General features: G+C 38.7%; 1 protein-coding gene across 4 annotated transcripts in view; it reads left to right on the top strand.

Moving 5' to 3' along the window:
• The first annotated feature begins 1,825 nt into the window (after window positions 1-1,825).
• Window positions 1,826-25,055, top strand: part of exoc6 (exocyst complex component 6) — a 71,010-nt gene continuing 47,780 nt past the window's right edge. For 3 of the 4 annotated variants that reach the window (XM_086016817.1, XM_086016818.1, XM_086016816.1), the window contains exons 1-6: window positions 3,126-3,276; window positions 8,428-8,599; window positions 11,831-11,878; window positions 19,367-19,457; window positions 20,922-20,967; window positions 24,125-24,178. In XM_086016817.1, the coding sequence (XP_085872943.1) occupies window positions 3,179-3,276; window positions 8,428-8,599; window positions 11,831-11,878; window positions 19,367-19,457; window positions 20,922-20,967; window positions 24,125-24,178 (509 nt within the window). In that variant the 5' untranslated portion in view covers window positions 3,126-3,178. Of the gene's footprint in view, window positions 1,996-3,125; window positions 3,277-8,427; window positions 8,600-11,830; window positions 11,879-19,366; window positions 19,458-20,921; window positions 20,968-24,124; window positions 24,179-25,055 lie in introns of those variants that run through there. The other variant, XM_086016819.1, reaches the window with a different exon arrangement.

Here is a 25,055-nt window from a genome sequence, read left to right as displayed (position 1 = left end):
TTTCTGCAGTGAATGCACATGAAAAAGAAAAAAAAAAGACTTTCCAGTGATGTCAGGCAGTTAATAAAGGCGGTTCTGTGGTTTATAAAAGAACCCAACACAATATGGAAATTGGTACAGGGATGGACGAAAACCCACTTGCGTCCTTGCTTAGTCCGTCCTTTTAAAAAAAACTCCTCATCCTCTGTCCTACGTCCCCAAAATGGGTGTCTAGCCGGGACAGATGGACGGACCGTTCCGTCCTTGGGACAGAATGCCCATCTCTGAAAATAGGCATACATGGTGGAGTTCAAAGGCAAAATCCCATTCTGACAAATAAGAACACAAAGGCTTATCTCACGTTTTCATCTTATTGGTCCAAAAGATTTTAGCACAAAATATTCTGTAACAGATGATAGACGTTTTGTGTACGTGTCTAGGAATCTGGTGCAAAAATAACACTGCAGTTGAAAAATAAAAAAAGAAAACATGGTGGTAGCAGTGTGATGGTCTGCTTTTCTATTTCAAGGACTTGGACCATATGGTGTGATTATTGGAATACAAATTGGACCATCTCAAGACTACATAAGCATTTTTCTTCCATCCGTCATCTTACTACTTTATATACTATCCACCCCAAATGTCCATCTGACTCAGTCCATTGTTTAACTTTGTGTTTTCATTCCTGCAGCTCTGGCACATTTCCGATGCTGCTGCTGTGAGTATCCTTTTTGTGTGTGCCTTGCGTACGTGTGCTTTGTGTGTGTTCTCTGTGTGTGTGCGAGTGCGTCGAACCACTTCTTGTTTTTGGTGAAGTAATAAGGAAACTCATAGTCAGGGCTTTTGTAAAGACATACTACAGCCACGCTTCCAATTGGTCAATCCATTTCAAGAAGAATGGAAGGAAATAGAAAGTGGTTGTGTAAACTGGTCAGGGCCTGCTACTTGACAAATGCAGTAGTTCCACAACAGCCATTCAGCTTCAATATTTGTTTGTATTCACACTTTTCAAGTCGCCCATTTGCAGGCTCATACAGTTTGACAAAATGTAAACTATTTCTATGCTATGTATGTATGAAAATGTAATGCTAAAATTATTTTGTTATCCATGATTTTAAAAAGGTATTCACATTTATATGACAGTATAGGAAGACACATTATCAATTAATTACTGATTAAAGACAAAGTCAACCCAAACATATCTTTTTCAAGAATTACTTCTATGCAAGCCCACCGACAAAATGGCCGCCCCCGGAGATGGCTAAAAATTAGGGGATTAACACTTATTCCACAAACGCAATATTCATCAGAATGCCCAGTTTCAACTAGTGGGCTTGCATAGAACATATTCTTGAAAAAAAATATGTTTGGGTTGACTTCAGCTTTAAATCAAATTATAATTGTTCATGGAATCTCCTGAACAGAAAATGTTTTAGTAGTTGATTTCTTAGACAGGTTCAGTAAGGAGGCTCAAATCTGGGTAAAAAAACCCAAAACAATAGAAAAAAACAAGTACTGTAGTCAAATTCCTCATTCCGTTTGAAAATGGAAAAAAAACATTTAGACTTCACAGAATATGAAAGAGTCCATATTAAAGAAGTTTATGATGCTGGACGAAACAAATAGATGGTGGTCTAATACATTTGTGAAACACTGTAAATGTTAACTTCAAGGGAAAATTGATGAAAAATACATTATTACTTGTGAAGTTTTATTGCACTCAAAGTTCAGTGAATCACAAGGTTTCTTTTTCCTGTTAGTAATTTTCTGCTGACTTTGGCAGGTGACCTAGAGTTCACCACACATTCAAATTCAAACACATTTCCTGTGGTGCTGACATTTTGCCGTCGCACACTAAGAAAGCTTGAATTAAGAAATGGACAGTAAAAGGGTCCATGCTGCTTTACCCGACCCTCCTAGTCCAAGACAAAATGAGAATGAAGAAGAAGAAAAGGTTTTTGGGAATATTTTTGCAGAACTGGAATCTGTCGATCTTCCTTTGGGAACCACGTTAAGGTAAACCTGATGCAATATGGCGACACAATCTGGCAAATATCATACATGGGAACAATGAGCTGTTTTGTATTACGGGCATTGTTTAAGAAACTGTAGGCAGAATCATATTGGTTATATAAACACAATTGATACTGGAATTGATAATACTGCTGAAAATTACAGTTTTGCTGACACAATCAAGAAAGAAAGGTGATTATAATAATACAAAAACTAAAGTCAGAACCGGCATATTGTTACTATAGGCTAAATATCATTTTATTAGATTCCAATAAATTTCCAAATGTTCAAATTGTTTTTTTTAAACTTGGAAACGCACATTGCATTTGCAGCTGATGTGTGATTTGATCTACAGTGATACAACTACGTAACTGTACATTTTGAGCATTTTTGATATCATCAACTAAACACTAACATTCAAAATCCTGATTTCATTTAGTAAGAACATTCAAAAGTATACATGTGAAAGATAACTCTGGGACTCATGGGAATTTGAAGCAACAAATGGGTATGTTGATTTAGATTTGATAGACTAGTAACTGATTAAGCTTGCACATCAAAATCATATGCAAAATAAATATAAACAATGTAAACCACAAAAACAGAAATGCCATAGGGCACAATATACAGTATGTGAAACGTTACAGTTATAAAATGGACAAAATCAATCCATAATATAAAAAAAACAGTAGGGGTCACATTTTGTTAAGCTGAGAGCTATTTCTTGGGTACAGTACTATGATTAATGCTAAGGGCTACCAACTTGATGAACATTTCTGAAATAACATCTGCTCAAATTATCTTTGATTGTATGTTATTAGCTGTACAATATGTCAAGACACTGATCACCTCGCAATAATTATCAACAACAATTTAAAAAGGTACAGGAGAGAGAAACATGAACATGCAACACTTTATTTCTATACATCTCTGCAAGTGTTTACATTTTTAAACGGTCATCACGTCAGCGTTCCGAGGAAATCCCAATGCTCCTTCACTGACGCGGCCTACTCATAAGCTCCTTGGGCTCTACCCGGTGCCCCTCGTGTAGCCAATGTTTTATTTCCGGGTAGAATCAGTTGTTTCTAAATTAAATATGGATCTCGCGCGCCCTCCACAGGCCAGTACTTGCCTGTACTCCCCTTCAGCTGCAACTCTAGCCAGCCATCAGAATGCACACGTAATCATGGCGGAGAATGAAACCCTGGAGTGTATAACGGAGCACGAGCGGATTCTACAGGAAATTGAGAGTACGGATACGGCTTGCGTCGGTCCCACGCTTCGGTGAGAAGATCTGTTTTCTTAGGTAGACAATGCAATTTGCAGTGCCAGTGAATGTATTTCATTCACCCATTCTACCTTTTGTTCGGAAGCGCGTTTATCGTTAGCTATCTTAGCAACCGGTAGGCTATGTTAGCAGTTTTAGCTAACCGGCTGTTATTTTGTTGTAAATTAATAATTATCGGTGCATTACCTAGCAGGGTAATATCGACCAGCGTTTTGGTTTAATAGCTACGTATTAAAGTGTACCGCTTATGTAGAGATTTGCAGAATTTTATAATTGACCGGTGACCTGTCAAAATGTAAACACGAATTGTGGGTGTGGCTACCAGTCTTTTAATCACGTTACCGTTGTCAGCTACCGGTTCGAACAATTACCTACTTAATTACCGTCTTGATCACTGATACCCGGTTTACTTTAGTATTCCTATGCTCGATGTTAATAGTTGCAAGTCAAACTGATGAATAATTGCTCTTTGAGGTAGCTGTTAACTAACTGCAGCTCGCTTTCCACTTGTCTTGCAATGTATAGTCATGTGCAGCCATTTAAAGTGTTAATAAACATTTGAGCGTTCGTTCAATAATACCTCCATCACCTTTAAGTCACTCACAAGTCAAGACTGCTAGTATATGACTATGACTCTGGGAGCCAATAAGATTTCAAGCTTTATTGTATTGGTTCAGTTGAAGAAATTTGTTTTGCGTGCAACAATATGCTATATCAGAATCTGAGCGTGAACATACAGTGGAGGAAATAAGTATTTGATCCCCCACTGATTTTGAAAGTTTTCATACTAGGAAATGAATATCTCAGATTTTTACGGCAGCTTTATTTTAACAGAGATAGAAAGATTATGCCTAAAAAATGGAGAAAATTACATGAAATTAAAAATTAAAAATACATTTGCATTTTAATAAGGGAAATTAGTATTTGACTCCCTACCAGCTACGAAGACCATTGACATACTCCTAATCTCAGTGAAGTCGTTGCCTGCATGCCAGACTCTTGTCCCAAATTGTCATGTGTATAAAAAGCCACCTGTCCACAGAATCAGTGACATGCCAATATCTCTGCCATGGGAAAGACCAAAGAGCTCTCTAAAGACGTCAGAGACAAAATTGTGAACCTGCATAAGGCTGGAATGGGCTACAAAACCACAAGTAAGAAGCTGGATGAGAAGTTGAAACCTGTTGGTGCAATTATTTGGAAGTGGGAGAAGTACAACATGACTGTCAATCGATCTAGGCTGGGAGCTCCATGCACGATATCATCTCGTGGGGTCTCAATGATCGTGAGAATGGATGGAGATTAGCGTACAACTACATGGGAGGAGCATTTTAATAATATCAAGGCAGCTGGGACCACCGTTCCCAAGAAAACCATTGGTAATAAATACACTGAGACGCAATGATGTAAAATCCTGCAATGCACGCAAGGTCCCTCTGCTCAAGAAGGCTAATGTCCGGGCCTGCCTTAAGTTTGCCAATGAACATATTGATGGCTCAGAGAGAGACTGTGAGTAGGTGCTTTGTCAGTTGAGACAAAAATCAAGCTCTCAACATGTTGTGTTTGGAGGAAGAAAAATGATGAATATGACCCTTAGAACACCATCCCCGCCGTCAAGCATGGCCATAGAAGCGTTATGCTTTGGGGGTGTTTCTCTTCTAAGGGGACAGGTTGACTTCAGTGCATTGACAGGAAAATGAACGGGGTCATGTATCGCAATATCTAAGGTGACAATCTCCCTGCCTCCATCAGGACACTGAAAATGGGTCGTGGATGGGTCTTCCAGCATGACAACAACCCAAAACATACAGCCAAGGAAACAAAGGAGTGGCTCCATAAGAGGCACATCAAAGACATGGAATGGCGTAGCCAGTCTCCTGACCTTAATCGTATAAAAATTCTACGGAGAGAGCTGAAGCTTCGAGTTTCCAAACACCAGCCTCAGAACCTCCAGGATTTGGAGATGATCTGCATAGAGAGTGGACTTAAATTAGTCCTGGTGTGAGTGACAACCTTGTAAGGAACTACAAGAAATGTCTGGCTGCTGTTCTTGCCAACAAGGGTTTTGCCGCCAATACCATATGTTTTGCTTGGGGGTCAAATACTTGTTTGCCCCAATGAAATGCAAATTAATTTTTTACACACATTTTTATTTTTCATTTAAAATAAAAGGTCGGAACCACTGCTATAGCTGACTAATGTTGTTTAGTTTTATTGTCCTCCTCTTTAATCTGAACTCCTAGTAAATCCAAAATGTATCTTTGCTAATTACAGTACTTTTCAAAGATTCTGAACATGTCTTCTTCAGCTAATTAAAAGGTGCTCTTTGAAAGCATGAAAAAGAAAGAACTGGGTCATACTTTTGGTTGATTACAGGCACACCTCAGTTTCTACATTTCATTTCATAGTCAGTAGATGGAGCTGTAACTGTAGAAAACAATGTTAGTCCTCTTGTCTCAAATTTGAAGTACTATCCAGTCATCATTTTTCTACACCTACCTACAATTTAAACCTATCAATCTACCCTGTCTTTTTACATCCATCATTTATGAGGGTTTTAAATGTGATGCACTTTTGTTGTTCAGATGGATTGTAGGGAGCACAATCCAGGGAGCCTTGGAGCCTACTATAGAAAGTGTAAATTGTTTATATTCCTTTAGGAGTGGGTTATAATATACGTTTACAGCATGTGTGACTCGCATTTGGTCTCTTGTCCAAGCAACACTCGATGTTCAATAATAAATACAGTTTCTGTGATCAAACATGATCAGGGTGCAAGGTTGATGATGTGGCCATAAGCTGTTTGTTGTATTTACGTTTTTGTCACATTCGACTCACTCACTCACTGAAATGAACCTGGGAATTAATCTCTAGCCACCTAAAGATTAAGATGATGATTCAGGGGGCTACAATTGAAATCAGTTTCCAATTTTCTGTGCATCTTGAATTGATGCACACTTTCTCTCCATATGTTTTTCTTACTGTATGGACACCCCACTACTTATAAAACAGCGGCAGGTGGTCCATAGTCTATTTTTAAATTTCCGATGAATGTACTTTCATTACCTTTTATTTATACTGTATATATAAAAAGGAAGATAGTGTGTATACGTTTGACTGTAACGTTTGCCAATAGTAGTTTCTCAGCACTTTAAAATCCAACAGGAAACAAAAAGTATTTTTGTTACATATCTGAATCACCAACATAAATATGGAGGATTGAGAGTGCCACAATTAAATAAGTACCCCCCCTTAAATATTTAATTATACATTTCAAATAAATATTAATTAAATAAATCCTTCATAATTAAAGAGCTGGCATTGTATAAATCCAGTAGTGCGCAGAGTTGGGAATTTTACAAAATTTTGCTGGTCTGTCATTCGTCATCCGTCAGCGGCCTGGCTACCTGTCCGTCATTTGTCAGTCCGTAATTTTTTTCAAGCGGAACCAACCTGTAATCGCCAGTTGGTCTGTCCGGTAGTTCGTCAGTTAGTCTGTCAGTGGTCCGTCAGTCCGTTGCTGGCTGCAGATGTTTAACTCCTAAAATGTCAAAAACCTTTAATTTAAACCTTACAATGGCTTACCTTAACTCATTAAGGACGGTAGCACATAACCGCGTTTCTACCACTAGAGCTGGGAGCGCTGTTGCGTCTTTCTACCCTTAAAGCCGGGAGAGCGTATATGTAATTTTCTATTTTTTTCTATTTATTATTTCATTCTCGGTCTCTTAACCAATGAAATGCATCAGAATATACACGTGACGGTGTTGTAAGCCCGCAATAGCGGACCCTGCGGAGCTCTTAAATGAGTAACGGCAGTGATATAAACGACGCAATTGTGGACTTTGAACCAGTAGAACCAGTCGAACGTGATATATGGTTAAGATATACTGTATGTTTGTAGACAATGATAAAATCAACGACTTTAAAACAGAATAGAGGATTGTAGTTATCACTCGATATTTAAAAATTAGAAATAGTGCTTCTCTTGCACTGACAGTTTATTTTTACCTCTTCGATTGAAACAGTAAAGTTTAACAAACTCGGGTCTGTGTGAAAGACACATGTATAAACTCTGAAATTCTTTTGGGATTGTGTTTCTGTCTGCAACAGGGGCTGAAATAGTAATTATTTTGTAGGTGTTGAATTTTTGATAAAACCTCAGGTTTTCAAGGCTAATTCCCAACTCGACCATAGGTTTTGGGGAGCTGTTGAGCCAGGCGCTTTAGGCCTTAATGGGTTAACCAGAATCTAGCTCTACATTGTGGCCAAGGGTAAATAAAATCCAATCCCAGCAGCGCACTCCAACTGCTGGTTCTAGGTGCTCTTCTTCTTCTCCTTCGCTTTCTCCTTCTTGGTTCATCATGGCTGGATTACAGCTCTTTGGTGCATACCACCACCCTCTGTACAGGAAGCGCAAAGCGTTTTCATATATAGTCAATGGAAGCGCCCTGGTATTCAATAGGACTCGTTCACCACGTCTTATCATCCACCATTTTGGAGGCTGTGGCGAAATTTAAGACGAGGTGTACCGTGCAGGCTGTGTATTTGTTGAATTTCCTTGCAAGTTAAAAACATGCTAATAACCCCCGCCCCAAAAAATGGAAATGGGAAATTGCATTTCACAACAGCTGTAACAAAGCACTTTACATCCAACAACAAAATATCAATAATACAACAAGTGAAAGCAATAAATTAACACAAACCAAAATGGCGGCTACACCAGTAGTGTCGTCATTGATGACACGCCTTGCTGGAGCCCTATTCAGTCCCGCGATCAAACACGTGAGACAGACTTGAATATAAATAATTTCACCAAGATTTAACAGAAGACCATAACCATAAAGATTTACATGCAAATAATTACACATAGATAAAATATTAAGACTCAAACAAAGATTGTAGATTTGTGTTGTCATAGCAGAGTGAAGTGACGGTCAGTCTGACGGACCAATGTTAGTGTATTTGACGCGGCTTTTAATATCGGTCTAATTTTGCTGATATCGCACCGATCCAGGTGATGCCATTTTTCACCCAATATTGGTCCAATAATTATCCTTCCAGTAGTTATCGTGCATCCCGAATGAATATTTAAAAATGTTGCTTCACCTAACTTGCTTACTCCTCACTGTGATTTTCTGTGCTAGATCAATCTACGATGACCAGCCAAATGCCCACATGCGCTTCATGGAGAAGCTGGATGCCAGGATAAGGAATCATGACCGTGAGATTGAGAAGATGTGCAATTTCCACCACCAAGGGTTTGTTGATGCTATCACAGAGCTCCTCAAAGTCCGGACTGATGCAGAGAAACTTATGGTAAGTAGGAGGGGGGTGTGCTTCTCTCCCCCAAAGACGTTTCAATATGATTCCTGATACATGGGGTGCAATGGGATTCAAAGATGCAAAAATTTTAAAATCTAACGATTCGATTCGATATGATACGGCTGTAGCTTATGTCACGTTTATTAATATGCAACAACATCTTAAAGCTCTCCAAAGCCCAAAGTATCCAAGTTAATTAAATTCAAAGAAATAACAAATCATCATCCAAGTCAAACCAATTTATATCTGGTGTGCATCACTCACGAAAGACGATTTGATTATGCATTGCGAAACATGGGGCACAGTGATTTTAAAATGTAACCATTTGATTCAAAACCAATTTTCGATTCAAATCGTTTTATGTTACACTCCTAGTAAGCAAACGCTTAAAGTGGAAGTCAACCCAAACATATTTTTTTCAAGAATATGTTCTATGCAAGCCCACTAGTTGAAACAAAGCATTCTGATAAATAATGGAATTTGTGGAATAAGAGTTAATCCACCTCTTTGACAAAATGGCTGCCCCCTGAGATGGCTAAAAACGGGTGGATTTTGCTGCTTAACTCATATTCTACAAACATAATATTAATCAGAATGCCGTGTTTCAACTAGTAGGCCTGCTGAGAACATATTCTTGAAAAAGATCTATTTGGGTTGATTTCCCCTTTAGGCCAAAACTGATACTAAGACATGCTCTTAGGCTTAACTCATTAACTTACTTGTCTTTTCACAGTCCAGCCATTCCATCCCAGGAATTTATTTAGATTTTTTTCAATTTTTTTTCAAACGTTAAGGTAAAAGAGGGTCTGAAAATGTCTGGCAGTGAATGAGTTAAGAGCAAATGCAAAAAAAAAAAAAAAGTACATGTATTCTTCTCTCAGGACAAGACCAAAAAAAGTCTTGCAATGGGACAAGTGGCAGTAGGCGGGGTACACCCTGAACTGGTTGCCAGCCAATCGCAGGGCACACAACGACAACCAACCATTCACATTCACAATCACACCTAGGGTCAATTTAGAGCGTCCAATTAACCTACCATGCATGTTTTTGGAATGCGGGAGGAAACCGGAATACCAGGTGAAAAACCAACGCAGGCACGAGGAGAACATGCAAACTCCACACAGGAAGGCTGGAGCTCGGAATCTAACCCTTGACCTCTGCACTGTGAGGCAGATGTTGGTAACCAGTTGGCTACTGTGCTGTGCCTCTAAAATCCGCTATGATAAATAAATTCCTGAAAATAACAATTGACAGTGTATGTGCTCCGCAAAAAATAAAATATAATCTGCGAACTGGTGGTTGGAGACCACTGTTTTAAGTTACCATTTTTTAAGATATGTTAAAAAAAACGAGTTTAGCATGGCCAATTACATGAATGTGTGAGGTTTTGGAGAGATATGTTGACAAATAGTGAAGTCATTTCCTGTTTTACCTGTAATTTGAAGACATTTTTTTTAGTTTCTATCGGCATGGACACACAAAAGCGGTCCCCAAAAAGGTAATTCTCCACACAAACAGCTCAATTTCTCCAGAATCCATTGTCTGATTTTTTTTTTTCCCCCAAAATCTGTTAGTGCGTTGTACTCAGCTTGAAGTAGCCATTCCAACCAGAATTTGAGTTTTGACAGATTCATGCTTTTTTTTTTTTTTTTTTTTTTTAAACTTGAGCAAGTCCATGATGCACAAGTCAATACTAAAAAGAAAATGCCCAAGGTAAATCATGCACTGCGGACATAATCAAACCATAACATTTCAAATAAACAATGTTTACTTACTTTATTTTTAATGCATTGGTATAATGCTGGCCAAATGTACCAAAAAGGTTGTGTTTTTAAATTTTTTTGTTTCACTTGTGCATGCTCAAGTTATAAAAATGCTACGTTCGAACGTACTCGCAAATATGTTCAGTTATGTTCGAATGTATTAAGTCCTTGCGAGTACGTTCAAACGTATTTGCCAGTGGAAAAGTTGTACTGTACTCCACATTGCCAGCTCCATACTTCCGTGATAATTGCCGTCAATTATTGTAGAATTTTCGCTAGTCATGCATTTATTTTGATTAATGTATGTGTTTTTTAATTTTTTAATTTTTCCCCTTAAAAGATTTCAATTTGTGTTTCAATTTAGTTGCATAGATTATAGGTAGCATTAAAGGTGAAAAGAGTTGTGAAATTATTCATTTTGGTCTTAACTTTTTTCATTACAAAGCATTTGACGAGAGGTGTGTAGAGTTTTATTATGCTGTGCTTTTTCCAGGAATTTCTAAAACTTATGTGAAACTTAACAGATGTGCAGTTATCGTAACTGTAATTTATTCCTTCTCTCTAACCTTTTGTGGAGTCTTTTGCTGTCCCTTGAAAAAAAAAATAGTCTGTGAATGATTTATATAGTTTGCCATGCTAGTCAGGAAACTTCCTTGTTGAAAGGATTGCATAAAAAAGCCGACTGGTCAATTGGGTCATGGCTCTCAGCCGTGTGACAGGAGCAGATAGTTCAAAAATCCCCATCCAGAATCGAGAAGTTTGTCACTGAATCTGTGAGAAAGAGCCTGTCACAAGCCATTAAACTCCATGAAAGGCCCAGTGGACCGATGATGGGTTCAGGTCCCTGCTGCCTGGTTAATCTGAATTTGCCTGCCTTTGTCCTTGGCCCTTCATGGACAATGAGCTGATTACAAGGTTGAGCAGCTGCAGGAAGAGTGGTGGAGAGGGAAAAGAGAGGGCATGAAGGTTCAGATGCAGAGAAGACAAATTGATTGTGTGTACCTAAGAACCTGTTGACGATGTCAAAGGGTCAATATCTTCTATGCTCTATTCACGTTTCAAATAGATATGTCCGAATCAGCAGGATATAAGGAAACTACAGGTTTGCCATCATATCAAGTTTATTTACAGTATAATGGAAAAACCCTGGTTGATCATGTGATTTTTCTAAGTGTAAATTTTGTCATGTCATTGTGGGCTGTTTTGCAGAGAATTTTGAGGGAGGGGAAAAAACCCACTATGAATCGTTTCAGGATGCATTTTTACAGTATAACTGAATACTTCATACTGTATAGAAGGACTTGAAGAAAGGAACAACGTAAACTTAAAAGTCCGGTTCACTTCGGAGAATGGCTGTCACTAGAGTTTGAATATCTTGTGTGTTTTAAAAACATGAAGAATTAAAGAAATTTGTCTTTGGTCAGTTTGACTGAAGTTTAACGTCTTGTGGGTTTTTTTCAAGGGCCAAGTGACAGACACTAATCGAAGACTACAAGAAGCTGGGAGGGAGGTAAGGCCATTGTGCTTTATGCTTGTGTTACACTGAGGAAAATGATGGGCCAACTCATCAGCCATGCAATATATTATTATTTTTTTTAATTCTTCAGCAACTTAATTCCTGTCAAAGCACAATATTAATCGTATTGCTATGGTTACACATTTTCATTTACATTCATCACTGTTCTGTCTTAAAGAATTCACAATATGCATTGTACTCCATAAATATTGTACTTCAGGGAACTGTAATGATAATTTTCAACCCTTGTTTCAAAATGTCTTTTACTCTATCAATTACTTAAACTGTTTGTATCCACTGTACAACTATTGTTTTAATAATTTACAGAGCTGGGCATTCTGCCTATGTCACGGACCGCTCCGTCTATCCGCCTATGACGGACACCCATTTTGTAGGCGATAAACGAAAGACGGGAAACTTTAAAAAATAAACGTCTCGTGACATGGCACCAATAGAGATTAACATGGATTTGTGCTACAACTTTTATCTTATGTATATCTCAGCAGCAGCAAATAGCTTCTATGATTTCAACACACGGACGTTATGATTCGTTATATCGCGATTGCGTCAGTTTACGTGTCCGCCATTACAAGAACACGTCGTAGTCAATCACCTTCACAAACTCTTAAACATGCACATAAACTACATAGTTCGACATTTCTAATACTCTCAAACACTTTACACTTTACAAGTACATTATTTATAATTTATTTGCAATCCATCTTACCTGTGAAAGCACAATAATACCAGTGACAAAATGTTCTTGGTGCATGGCTTGTCTTACGACATCACATACTGACTCTTCTTCTTCGACGGTAGTCAGCCTCTGCTCTGTTATGTAAGGTTCCAAGTACCCTCTGCTGGCGAAACTTAGTTGCGCTCTGATATAAAATGACCTTTAAAGAAGAAGCCAACCCAAGTATTTTTTTCCCAGAAAATGTTCTATGCAGGCCCACTAGGCTAAACACGGCATTCTGATTAATATTGCGTACGTGGAATATGAGAAATCCACCCATTTTTAGCTAGCTCAGGCGTCGGTCATTTTGTCACTTCTGTCGACTGAAGATGACATCGTAGTTGCTCACAGTTCAGATAACGACCAATCATGGCTCAGCTTCAGAAAACAGGTGAACTGTGATTGGTCGTTATCTGAGCCTGAGCAACTTCGATAAAATGGCCGCCCCCTGAGATGGCTAAAAGTCGGGGCATTTTTCTGCTTAACTTATATTCCACAAACGCAATATTAATCAGAATGCCGTATTTCAACTAGTGGGCCTGCATAGAACATATAATGGAAAAAATATGTTTGGGTTATCTTTCCCCTTTAAACATATACAATGGTAAAAGTGGAAATGCTTTCCATGTATTCACTTTCATCATAGTGCCACAGCTGCTTATAAATACAAATATAATGGAGCCTAATTAAAGAATACCTCAAATACTGGTATATATATTTTAAGATTGATGGTAAAACATATGTGTTCAAACTGGTGATTATAAAGCGGTCTGTATAAAAAAAAAAAAGACTCACAGTTGGACTGTTATTACTCATTTATTTTGATGTAGGTGTTTATTGACAGATACAAGTCTAATGAAGTAAAGAAGATAACATTATGTCCTGTGTATAGTAGGGTTAAGCATCAATAATTGAGAACCAGGTGGAACTGGGACAAACATTCCGGTTTTCCTGGAATCGTTCAGATTTGTAAATGTCAGTGCATGGAAATGAGCGTCTGCGGCACGCAGCTCAATGCCCCCCACCGGAGCCGCAGCGCGGGCTTGCAGCAGCTCGGCAGGGCCTGGTGGGCAGCGGTAGCCCAAAGTTGGTCAGCGCCTTTGCTCGTCTATGGGGCCGTTGCCGCTAAATAAGGTGCCTGGTGGGAGATGGATCCTCCAAGGCCTGGAAAAGCTCATCTCCTGGGCTTCAGACCGGCAAAATCCACGGCCATGGCGCTGAAGAAGGGCAAAGTGGTCGACAGGTTTTGCTTCTTTGTCGATGGCACAGCACTCCCGTCTATCACAAAGAAGCAAGTTAACAGCCTGGGCAAGATCTTTGACTGTAGTCTCAGGGACACAGCAGCTATCCTAATAACCATCAAGGATCTTAATACGGGGCTGTCGGCGGAAGACAAGTCCGTTTTACCCGGGAGATTTAAGGCATGGATATACCAGCATGGTGTCCTGCCTCAGTTGCTCTGGCCTTTATTGGTGTGTGAGGTGGCCCTGTCGAGAGTTGAAATCCTGGAGCGAAAGATCAGTAGCTACCTCTGCAGATGGCTTGGTCTAACTTCTATCCTTGTCAAAGTATCGATACTTTGATATTCTATACCAGGGCTGCTCAATACGTTGATCGCGATCTACCAGTCGATCGCAAAAGGTAGTATCGGTAGGTCGCATGATATTTGTCATGGCTGCCGACTGTATTTTGAAATACGATGTCTTTATTTAGAAAATGTCATACCGGAAGCTGCGTCTTATAGAATCTCCGTACGCAGAGACTGAGAAGAACCCGTAGCGGCATTAACCATGCGTGTTGCTTACTTTTTCATCGTCATTCCTCCTTGTTTTGCCAAAGCCGAGGGAAAATACAAAGTTAATATAACAAGTTTGTTGAAGCATCACATTTTTGACAGTAATGATTATCTTTGGGAGAGGACTGCTGTTGGTTGAAAGCAGGCCAAAGTGGTCAGTACTATTTTGCATTGTCTATCGTGATTAGCGCTGACGCTACACTAAGCTATCTTTGTCATAAATGTAATATATTGTTTTATGTTGTATTTCTGTTCGTTCTACGGTGTGTTTGGCGTTTTATGGCGTTTTGCAGAGCAATAAACATCTGTAAAAGTAACTGGAGTCTCGCATCCAATCAATGGGCGGCATAACATTTAAAAAAAATAGATGTTCATAGTTGATTGTTGTGTTGTGCAACATTGGCTCATGCGGTTATGCAAGGTACATCAACATACATTGTAAATAAAGAATCCTCAATAAACTTGAAAATAAATATATGATTTGCATTTTTGTAGTGGGTAGGACCTACCCACTACAAATACGCAAAACATACTCTACCCGGTAGGGGTGTAACGGTTACGTGGGTGTATTAATATGTTTCGGTATGGCATGTTCGGCTCGGTCCACTTGTGTACCGTTTCTGATCAGTTTTTATTGTTAGCGCAAGCTTATGCACGGACGCTATTGACCGTTGCTCGCGCGAGAGGAGAGTGGCGGCACAAAAGAGGAGCCAGTACGCCAGAAGCCGTGATAAATCATTAATGCGTGGATAATTGGCATTATTATGGCATACGCAAACAAGCCAGCTCGAAGGTCACCCCGTACACTGAGGTCGCCTGTTTGGGAACATTCTGGCTTTCCTGTTAAAATTGCCGATGGGGAAACGTACGTGGATAAGTAACAAAGTTGTGTGCCGACATTGCTACATGAGATTGGCGGCTATGTTGCGTGTAGCATGTCTAAAATAACGCACTTAAAACCGCTTCATTCCCCGCTGCTCCTCTTGCTAGCCGTACGATGCATTCATGAACCTCAGAAACAATTCAGCAAAACACAAATCCAACCACAACACAGATAACCCAATTCGTTACAATATGCTGTTGAACATTCAAAGATTTCAATGCCTAAAAAGAGTATATAATTTCATAAAGGTTTTTTAAGGTTATTGTATTTTTTTTCATTATAAAAAGAATTTTAATATAGTTAGCAAAAATTTTAACTGTTATTGTATGTTTTTTTTCATCACAAAAAGTGTATGCATGTACTGTAATGACAACTTGTCTTTAACTTGAATACTTAGATGTGTCATAGGCTGTTGCTGCTGAGTGTTTAAAGATTTCAGTGTCTTAATAGTTTACAAAAGTAAGAGATCTTTATTATTAGTGCATTTTTTATTCTGGTGTCATTTCTTAGAATATCACCTGAATGGTTCGCTTTTATTTAGTTTTCCTATAAAATGCACCTTTTACTTGTCATCTTTTCAAAATAAACATATTTAAAAAAAAAACAACAAAAAAAACTTTTTTTTTTTGTACCAAAAATATACCGAACCGAAGTTTCCAAGAATCCGAACCGAACCGAAATGTGATTTAGCGTACCATTACACCCCTACTACCCGGAAGGTAGATCATTTTGACTTGGTCATTTTTATAAGTGGCATGCTGAAAAAGTGTGAGCACCCATGCTCTATACCCATCTGACTCTATTCCCTAAAAACAGCATCCGTGAACGAAGGAAGTGAGGCATTATTTTGCCACAAAGAAGCATGTAAATCTGTGTTAGGGAGTTCACAAAACCTTTGTACCTGCAACCAGATTTTCTGAGAATTCATTATAATAAAATGCTCTTGTCTTTGAGAAGACAACGGTCTAGGCGATGGAAAAAAAACGATGTTCTATTCTCAACCATGAGGGAATATTATCCAATGGCATCGAGTCTTGATTCATTTGCCAATATACCATAACTCTGACATTGGCTGCCCAATAATAATACAAGAAACATGGAATGCCAAGACCACCACATTCCTTGGGTTGTTGAAGATATTGTTTTGCTATTCATTGCGCCTTGTTTCCCCAAATGAAAGGCAAAATGACAGAATCAATCAACTTAAAATACGTTTTGGGGATATGTACTGGAATATTCTGAAATGAATAAATAAATCTTGGTAGGGAGACCGTCTTAATGGTATTTATTGATAAAGGTAATGCTCTCCAATTTTCCATGTTCTCCCTTAAGTCATTTAGTCTTTCAGTAAAATTCTGCTTAGATACAAAATTCCGATTTTTTGGGGTAAATCTGATACCCAAACATTTAACTGTATCTGAGATTTTAAACTGAGTTGAAACTACAAACACTGGATCCAAATCTGCTGTAAAAGTCATAAGATCACTCTTCTGCCAGTTGATATTGTACCCAGATACAGTGGGTACGCAAAGTATTCAGACCCCTTGAAATTTTTCATTTTGTGTCATTGCAGCCATTTGCCAAAATCAAAAAAGTTCATTTTATTTCTCATTAATGTAGCGGGTACACTCAGCACCCCATCTTGATGCAAGACCCCAAAAATGTATACATTTTTGCAAATTTATTAAAAAAGAAAAACTGAAATATCATATGGTCATAAGTATTCAGACCCTGTGCTCAGTATTGAGTAGAAGCACCCTTTTGAGCTAGTACAGCCACGAGTCTTCTTGGCAATGATGCAAGTATTTCACACCTGGATTTGGGGATTCTCTGCCATTCTTGCAGATCCTCTCCAGCTCTGTCAGTTTGGATGGTGAATGGTGGTGGACGGCGATTTTCAGGTCTCTGCAGAGATGCTCAATCAGATTTAGGTCAAGGCTCTGGCTGGGTCCGTCAAAAACGGTCACAGAGTTGTTCTGAAGCCACTCCTTGGTTATTTTAGCTGTGTGCGTCGGGTCATTGTCCTGTTGAAAGGTGAACCTTCGGCCCAGTCTGAGGTCCTGAGTACTCTGGAAGAGGTTTTCCTCCAGGATATCTCTGTACTTGGCCGCATTCATCGTTCATTCAATTGCAACCAGTCATCCTGTTCCTGCAGCTGAACCCCCCCCCCCACACACACACAATATTATGCACCATTCACCATATTAGGATTGTATTGAACAGGTGATGAGCAGTGCCTGGGTTTCTTCACACATACTGCTTAGAATTAACAACAAAAAGTTTAGTCTTGGTCTCATCAGACCCCCAAAAAATCTTATTTCTCATGGGAGTCCTTCATGTGTTTTTTGGGCAAACACAAATGCGGGCTTTCATGTGTCTTGTACTGAGGAGAGGCTTCCGTCAGGCCACTTTGCCATAAAGCCCTGGGCTACAGTGATAGTTAACTGTAAAACTTTCTCTCTTATCCCTACTGTATCTCTGGAGGTTTTTACCTCCAGGTTCTTCTCCCACGATTGCTCAGTTTGGCTGGATGGCCAGTTCTAGAAAGAGTTGTGGTTGTCCCAAATTTCTTCCATTTTAGGATTATCTGTGCTCTTAGAAACTTTGAGTGCTGCAAAAATTATTTAGTACCTTGGCCAGATCTGTGCCGTGCCACAAATCTGCCTTACTGGTACTTACAAAAATTTTAATCATTCAGTAAATACGGTTGCGCCTCGATTCGGTATATTAAAGTCAAAAACTATACAATAGGTGCATGATCTGAAATCAAGATGTTATGAAATTTACTATCAATAACATTTGGTAAAAGTTTAAGAGTCTAATTTTAAAAAATCAATTAAAGAGTAAGAATTATGCAATTTGGAAACAAAAAGAATAATCTCTATCTGTAGGATGTCGTAAACGCCAGATTTCAACTAAATTATTTAAAGAAATAAGACTATTCAAGGCTACAGAAGCATTTGAAGGTACAGGTTTTTTTCTGGAGTATCTGTCCAAATGTCAATCCAAAACTACATTACAATCCCCCTGCAAATATTCGAATAGTGTCTGCAAAATTAGACATTTCGTCAAAAACCTGCAGTATCTGCATTCGGGCCATAAATCTTCATTAGGGTAACACGCATTGAGTACAATTTACCAATTACAATCAAGAATCTACCATGAATATCACGAATAGTTTTTATATGTTCAAATGGGATGTTCCTCTTCATTCTAATATCTACTCCTCGTGCTTTACTTGAAAAAGTTGAGTGAAATATTTGCCCTGCCCAGCTGCAGGTAAAACGTGCCTGATCCTGAGGTGAGTTTCCTGTGAGTTTCTTGTCCAAATGAAACATCTGAATGAAGAGATTTTAAGTCTGCAAAAACGTTAGCCCTCTTGATATACCGGTAGTTAGCTAAACCCCTCACATTCCAGCTAACCATATTCCAGCTACCTTTTCTGTTAGCCATTGTCATCAAAAACTGTGGTTCCCATTTTTAAGTAAGTGGACCAATTCACTACTTAACACACACAAAAAAAAAACAAACACACAAAAATATAAAACCTACACAAAACCCCTCCATCCCTTCTCACTTTCCCTAACATCTATCTAAGATAAGATAAGATAAGAATGCCTTTATTGATCCCACAGTGGGGAAATTTAAATCTAAAGGGGTACTTCTAACAGTACTTAGTAATAGAACCCACTACGCTGTTACAACGCAATTAACTACTTCCTGTACTCATGGCAGAAAAAGCAAAAACTATCAGTTAAATAGAACACCTGTTTTATAGTGCTTTAGATATTATATGTCAAAATGGCTTTGAAATCAACAAACGGATTCACATATTAAGTTTTTTTTTTTTCATATTTAAAAAAATAATTGTGACTTTATTTTTCAATTCTCTATTCTTGGGTCGGCCTGATCACTCGTTTATACATCTGTTACTGGTGCGAGTGCAGTTCTCAACTTAACTTTCGTTTTTAGACCAGTTTGCATGTTGATGCTTTGCCAGATGAAAGAGCCTATATTTCATGATAATGCCGTGCATTTAGTATTTGTGTTCTCTTTTCTTACCCTCAGGTGACGGCTCAAACTGGGGAGGTGATTCGATGTCGGATTCAGCAGAGGAACATGGCCACAACTGTGGAGAAACTCCAGCTCTGTATACCAGGTAGCTAGCACATTATCACACATGGGTCACCAACATGGTGCCCGCAGGCACCAGGTAGCACCCAAGGACCACATGAGTCCAAAGGCTCTTTCTAAAAAATAGCTCACCTGTGACGGGATGTTATGATTTTGTTGGAATGCTGTAAACGTAATCATTTGAAAATGTAAATACTTGTACTGAAAAAAAATGTTGCATATTGATATTTATCCATTTCCAACCTTAATTCTTTGTTGACCACATATAACTAAAGGTAATTTGAGCATATTTGTTATTTGAGAAGAACTCAAGCTGGTAGCCTTCGCATCAATCAGTACCCATGAAGTCCATTCGGGTCCATATTGGGACATCGACACCATTCTCATCTTTTGGCTCTGAGCACCACCACAATGTATTCGAAATGAAACATGATGACTTTCAGCTTTCATTTGAGGGTATTTACATCCAAATTAGGTGAACGATGTAGGAACTACAGTAGTTTGTGTATGCTCCTCCCACTTTTTAAGGGACCAAAAGTAACGGGACAGATGACCTCTTAGCTGTTTCATGGCTAGGTGTGTGTATTCCCTCATTATCCCTTTTAGAAGGAGCTGATGAAAGGTCTTGATTTCATTTCAAATGTCTTGTGTGCATTTGGAATCAGTTGCTGTCAACCTTCAATGTCAGAGCCAAAGAGCTCTAACCATCAGTGAAGCAAGTCATCATTAGAAACATTGATACCATGAATACTTTAGATCAGGGCTGTCAACTCATTTTTGTCGTGGGCCACATTATAGTTAGTTTCCCGCAGAGGAAACAGTACAAATGTTTAATCTCCTCATATTATCACATTATGCACAACAATTGAAGGATAACTAGTTTTGAAATGAGACGTCGAGGATAATAGTTTGTTCAGCTATTTCTTAAGGTATTGTAAAAAGGGGCTTTGTAAAAAAAAAAAAAATCACTTGCAAAATCTACATGACATTTAGACATTTTGGTAAAGGTTTTAGCAAGATTCATGGAAGTTGATGCACAAGACTTGCAAATAAAATGAAGTGGCGGGCCAGATCTGGCCCCCGGGACTTGAGTTTGACCCTTGTGCTTTAGATGCAACCTTTTCAAAATTATTTCAGTGGCTGTATGAGCCCCAGCTGCATAGTCACAGAAATCGGCGCACTGTGTGTGTTGCTTAGGAACAAGTGATAAACTGTAAACTCTCATCCATTCATGACCTCGTCGGCCTTTACAGAAAAGCCAATAAAAAGCCATCCTTGACACCTAAACAGAAAAAAACCCAAGGCTAAAATGTGTCACCATCTTTCAAGATGAATGCATCTTTCCATACAGAAAAAAAACATCAAAACCTTCCTTGAAGAAAGACATATATTGTCCAGTCCAATCGAAAATCTGTGGCTGTGCATCTCTTTGTACAGCAACATGTTGCTAATTCATTTTTCTATCCTCCTCTTTTGTTCTCTCTCGCAGTGCTAGAAATGTACAGCAAACTTAAGGAGCAGCTGGAGTCCAAAAGGTATTCATTTTAAAGATTAAAAGTGAAAGTTTTGGTTGATTTCTTTGTTTTTGTGGTAGTTAAACTTTTCATTTGACACCTGTACTATTGCTTTTTACTAAATTATGACCTAATCTGTCAAGGATCAAACCACCTTCATCAACCTCAATCAAAAAATCCATAGACTCAATGCCTATTTTGTCTGCTGCAATTTCAAACACACTGTCACTTTATCTTATAGATAGTATCCGTATGTAACATTCTTTATAACAATATTTTCTAGTTTTTTCAAACAACATTTATCTATGTTCTACTGTGAGGAAGCACACGGCGGGTGACTGGTTATCATATCCGCCTCAAAGTTCAGAGGTCGAATGTTCCAATCCAGGCTCTGGCCTTCCTCTGTGGAGTTGACATGTTCTCCTCGTGCTTGCGTGGGTTTTGTCCTAGTGCGTTTTCCTCCCGCATTACAAAACAATGCACAGTAGGTTAATTGAAGACTCTGAATTGTCACATGCAATTTGTTTGGAGTCCACTTCAGGTTGTAAGTTCAAATATGTTTTTATAATTATTTTGTTATAGGAGAGGTTACAGACATTTGTTACAACAAATGCTGCCATTGGCACTTTTTGAAATTTGTGTTGACACGTAAACAAGGTTGCCTTGTTACTTTAATAAAAGTCAAAGACTGAAATATAAATCCTTGCTCTTACTTGAGTTATGCAATTGTTTTAAAAAAGGTACCAGTGTTTTAGATTAACTATAAAATGTAAGCCATTGTAGTGATGCATCGGAATCATAGGAATCGGATGGAATCGTGGGCCTCTGAACCGGAATCGGATCGAATCGTGAGGCACCCATAGATTCCCACTCCTAGCCTTTAGTATTGTACAGTATTACTACTTTGATTATAAAATTTGTTTTTATTGTATAGTTTTAGCCTTGATAAATAAGACATTTGGTCATACATGTTTTTAATCTGCCAGTGCCAATACAGTATGTAAAAAAAAAGAAAGAAAACAAAACAGTTCAAAGCAGTAGGAAAAGAAAAGATTAATTCAACCTTTTACTTTTTGTACTGTCAAAGATTAATATTGCTCTGTTGAAAATATCATAGACAATTGAGAATGAAGGATGTTCTTGATATACTGAAGTAATATTCTGTTCAATAATACAGTACAATTCACCAAGTAATCTGTACTTTGTGCGTTGGCTTGAACTTCATTTTTACCCCATGAACTTCACTGACAGAAAAATAATGACCCTTTTTTGTTCATTACTGTGTACCAAAGGAACAGACCATTCACTGGCAAGACAATTGACCCTCAGTGTGCCCTTGTTTGCGACAAGGCCCCCTCGTTGCAGTCCTGTCAAGGCCCACTGCCAATCGTAGGCAATTAGACCATGTCGGCCACTGTGTGGGATATATTGTATGTATGTGTTTGGGGATGAAGCTCTACTTCCAGCACTTAGGACATGGCTTTCCTGCTGTTACTTTAAATTGAGAAGAGCATGTATTGCTCAAATACTTATCATTGTCTTTACTGAATGTAGTTGCGGGCAGGTCACAGTCCTGCCACTTCTTGCCTTTGTGCTGTCCTTCCTTGTGAGCTGCACTCTGACAGATCTTTTCACTGTACAGTTTATGAGGCTGTCTTCTGTTCATGTGTGTACAACACATTTTACACTCACTGACCGACCAATTAGATCCCTCACAGCCTGCCTATCAACCTAATGATGGGAGTTCAGCACACTGAACTGAGGGTGAACCCCTTTGATTTGTGCTCACTTTCAAAGAGTGCAATGTCTTTAAGTCCCCTTTTTCCACTACACTGTATCTCAGTTTTCCACGGCTCTAATTGGCTCTACCCGCTTCAGTTTGTGGGGGGTCATTTATCCATTACAAAAGAGGACTCCTTTAGTCATTGCCGGAAACGGCTCTGGCGTCATTAGTTTGAAACCACATTAAATGCATCACTCGAGTCGAATGAGATACGCTAATTAGCAGAGGTGGGAATAAGTCACATGTCCAAGTCACAACTAGGTTTCAAGCAAGTTCAAAGTTACTCTGGCTAAAATCAAGCAAGTAAAGTTGAGTGAAGTCACTACCAAATGTCATGCAAGTCGAGTGAAGTTATCACTTGAGATAAGTCATTACCAAAGTCATAGAATTTCGCTCAGTCACAACATTTATTAAAGTGATCGTGTGTGTGCGTGTGTGTGTGTGTGTGTGTGTATATATATATATATATATATATATATATATATATATATATATATATATATATCTATATATCTACAGTATATCTTAATCTATATATATCTATATCGTCAGTTCATCAGTCCGTGAGTCAGTCTGTTAATTAAGTCTGTCATTTAAGTCCGTCTTTCACAATGACATTACGTTATCTTAGCATTTAGCATGGCTTCTCTGGTTTTCCCTCTGATAATTACTCCTCATAATCCCTTTGTAAGAATGATACTTGGAAGAAGTATAGCTCATTCGCTGCCATGGAGGGTGTGGTTGCTGAGTCAGGAGCGAATCCGCAACATGTTTAGCGTGTAGTAGTATCCGGCTCATTGCTAAACTTGTTATCGCTAGCTTTAGCGGCGTCTCGCCTTGACCTGCCCAATACCCGGCTGCAGTTGACATAAGCAGCACAGTTAAGCTTTTTGCGACATCTCCGCCATTCAATTACTAGAAAAACGTTTGAATAAAAAAATCTGTGATTTTAAGTTCTGATATTCTTTGTGCTTTGTATTTGTGTCTTGGAAATTAAGTGAAAGTCATGGAAAGCTATTGCTAAAAAAAGTATATGAACCCTGTCCTTGGCAAACATGCGCTATCAGTATCAGAGGTGCATCTAACAATAGTAACTCTGTTCACCCCTCAGTCATATTATCAAATAAAGCAAGCAACAAAGCTTCAAGCTGCTGGTGTTTACATTTAATTTTTATCACTATCTTCACATGAAAGTCATACGCTACTTGGGTAAATCTCATGTTCTACAACACTACTCCATGCTATGTACCAATGAATAAGATGTTGTCTTGGGTCTTTAAACTAATATTTTTCTAAATGTTATTTTCATTGCTTTTACATGTGTTTTACTCTGCGATTGTGGAAGAGAATTTAACAGTAATTTTCCTTCTTACTATTTACAATTTTTCTCCTTAGATACTATGCTGCACTGAAAACTATGGAACAGCTGGAGAAGGTCTACATCCCTCGGTAAGAAATTCACTTATTCTCCATAGCTCTTGCAAGAATGCTCCATAAAACTGTCTGCAAACAATGATGCTGCAAAGGTCCTTTGAAGCATCACATTTTTCAGCCCAATGAGTATGCGCGGGACTTCCGGTATGAAATTTATGGTGAAATGTTGCTGTTTGTTACAGCGGGTTTCATTTCACGGAGCGGTTTATTTGAATGTTTTCTTCACCCACTTTTCTAAGTGATCATTAGTGAAAAATGTTTCGCACGGCTAGGGAACTTGTTGCGCTGTTGGCGGATGTACTAACAAACAGAAGAAGTTTCATCTGTGACGACAAAAGCAATGTTTTGAACCGGCTGCCCGGGCGAGGAGACGGTGTTGTGAAAGCTTCCAGCGCCTATCCGGGAATGAGGAACACAGATGAATTAGTGTGAGAGTCATTTGAAAAGACCACCTCAACCTTGTACATGTGCTCCTTTTCATTTTGTGGATAAAGAGCATGTCGCAACACTTGCATTGAACTTTTGCTAATAAGCTTGCATTGTGACAAACCACCTGAGGAGACTAGCTGGCTGAGTGCCACACTAACATCAGGTATAGTTTTTATGTATTTGGGAGACCTTACACTAGTATCTGTCGACCTCTGAAGTTATTAGAAGGATCGCCATAATATTTGGAGTTTTATGGATAGTAAGTGTTTTTGTCAGTAAGCTGTTGGGAGCGCCTATGGCAGGGAAGACGTTATGCCCATAAAATTCAAAATATTGGGGCAGATCAGGCTAATATTTGCAGCGGATGGTTGACATTAGTAGAGATGTTCACAACTTTACATAAACATTGAAGATTGATTGCAGTTTTGACATGGAGCAACGTGAAGTTTGTTTACATTAAGCG

Source organism: Filicampus tigris, chromosome 19 (assembly GCF_054856515.1).
Source record: "Filicampus tigris isolate MCC_2025a chromosome 19, RoL_Ftig_1.0, whole genome shotgun sequence".
In the NCBI taxonomy this organism is placed as follows: domain Eukaryota; kingdom Metazoa; phylum Chordata; class Actinopteri; order Syngnathiformes; family Syngnathidae; genus Filicampus; species Filicampus tigris.
This window is presented reverse-complemented; position numbering and strand designations above follow the sequence as displayed.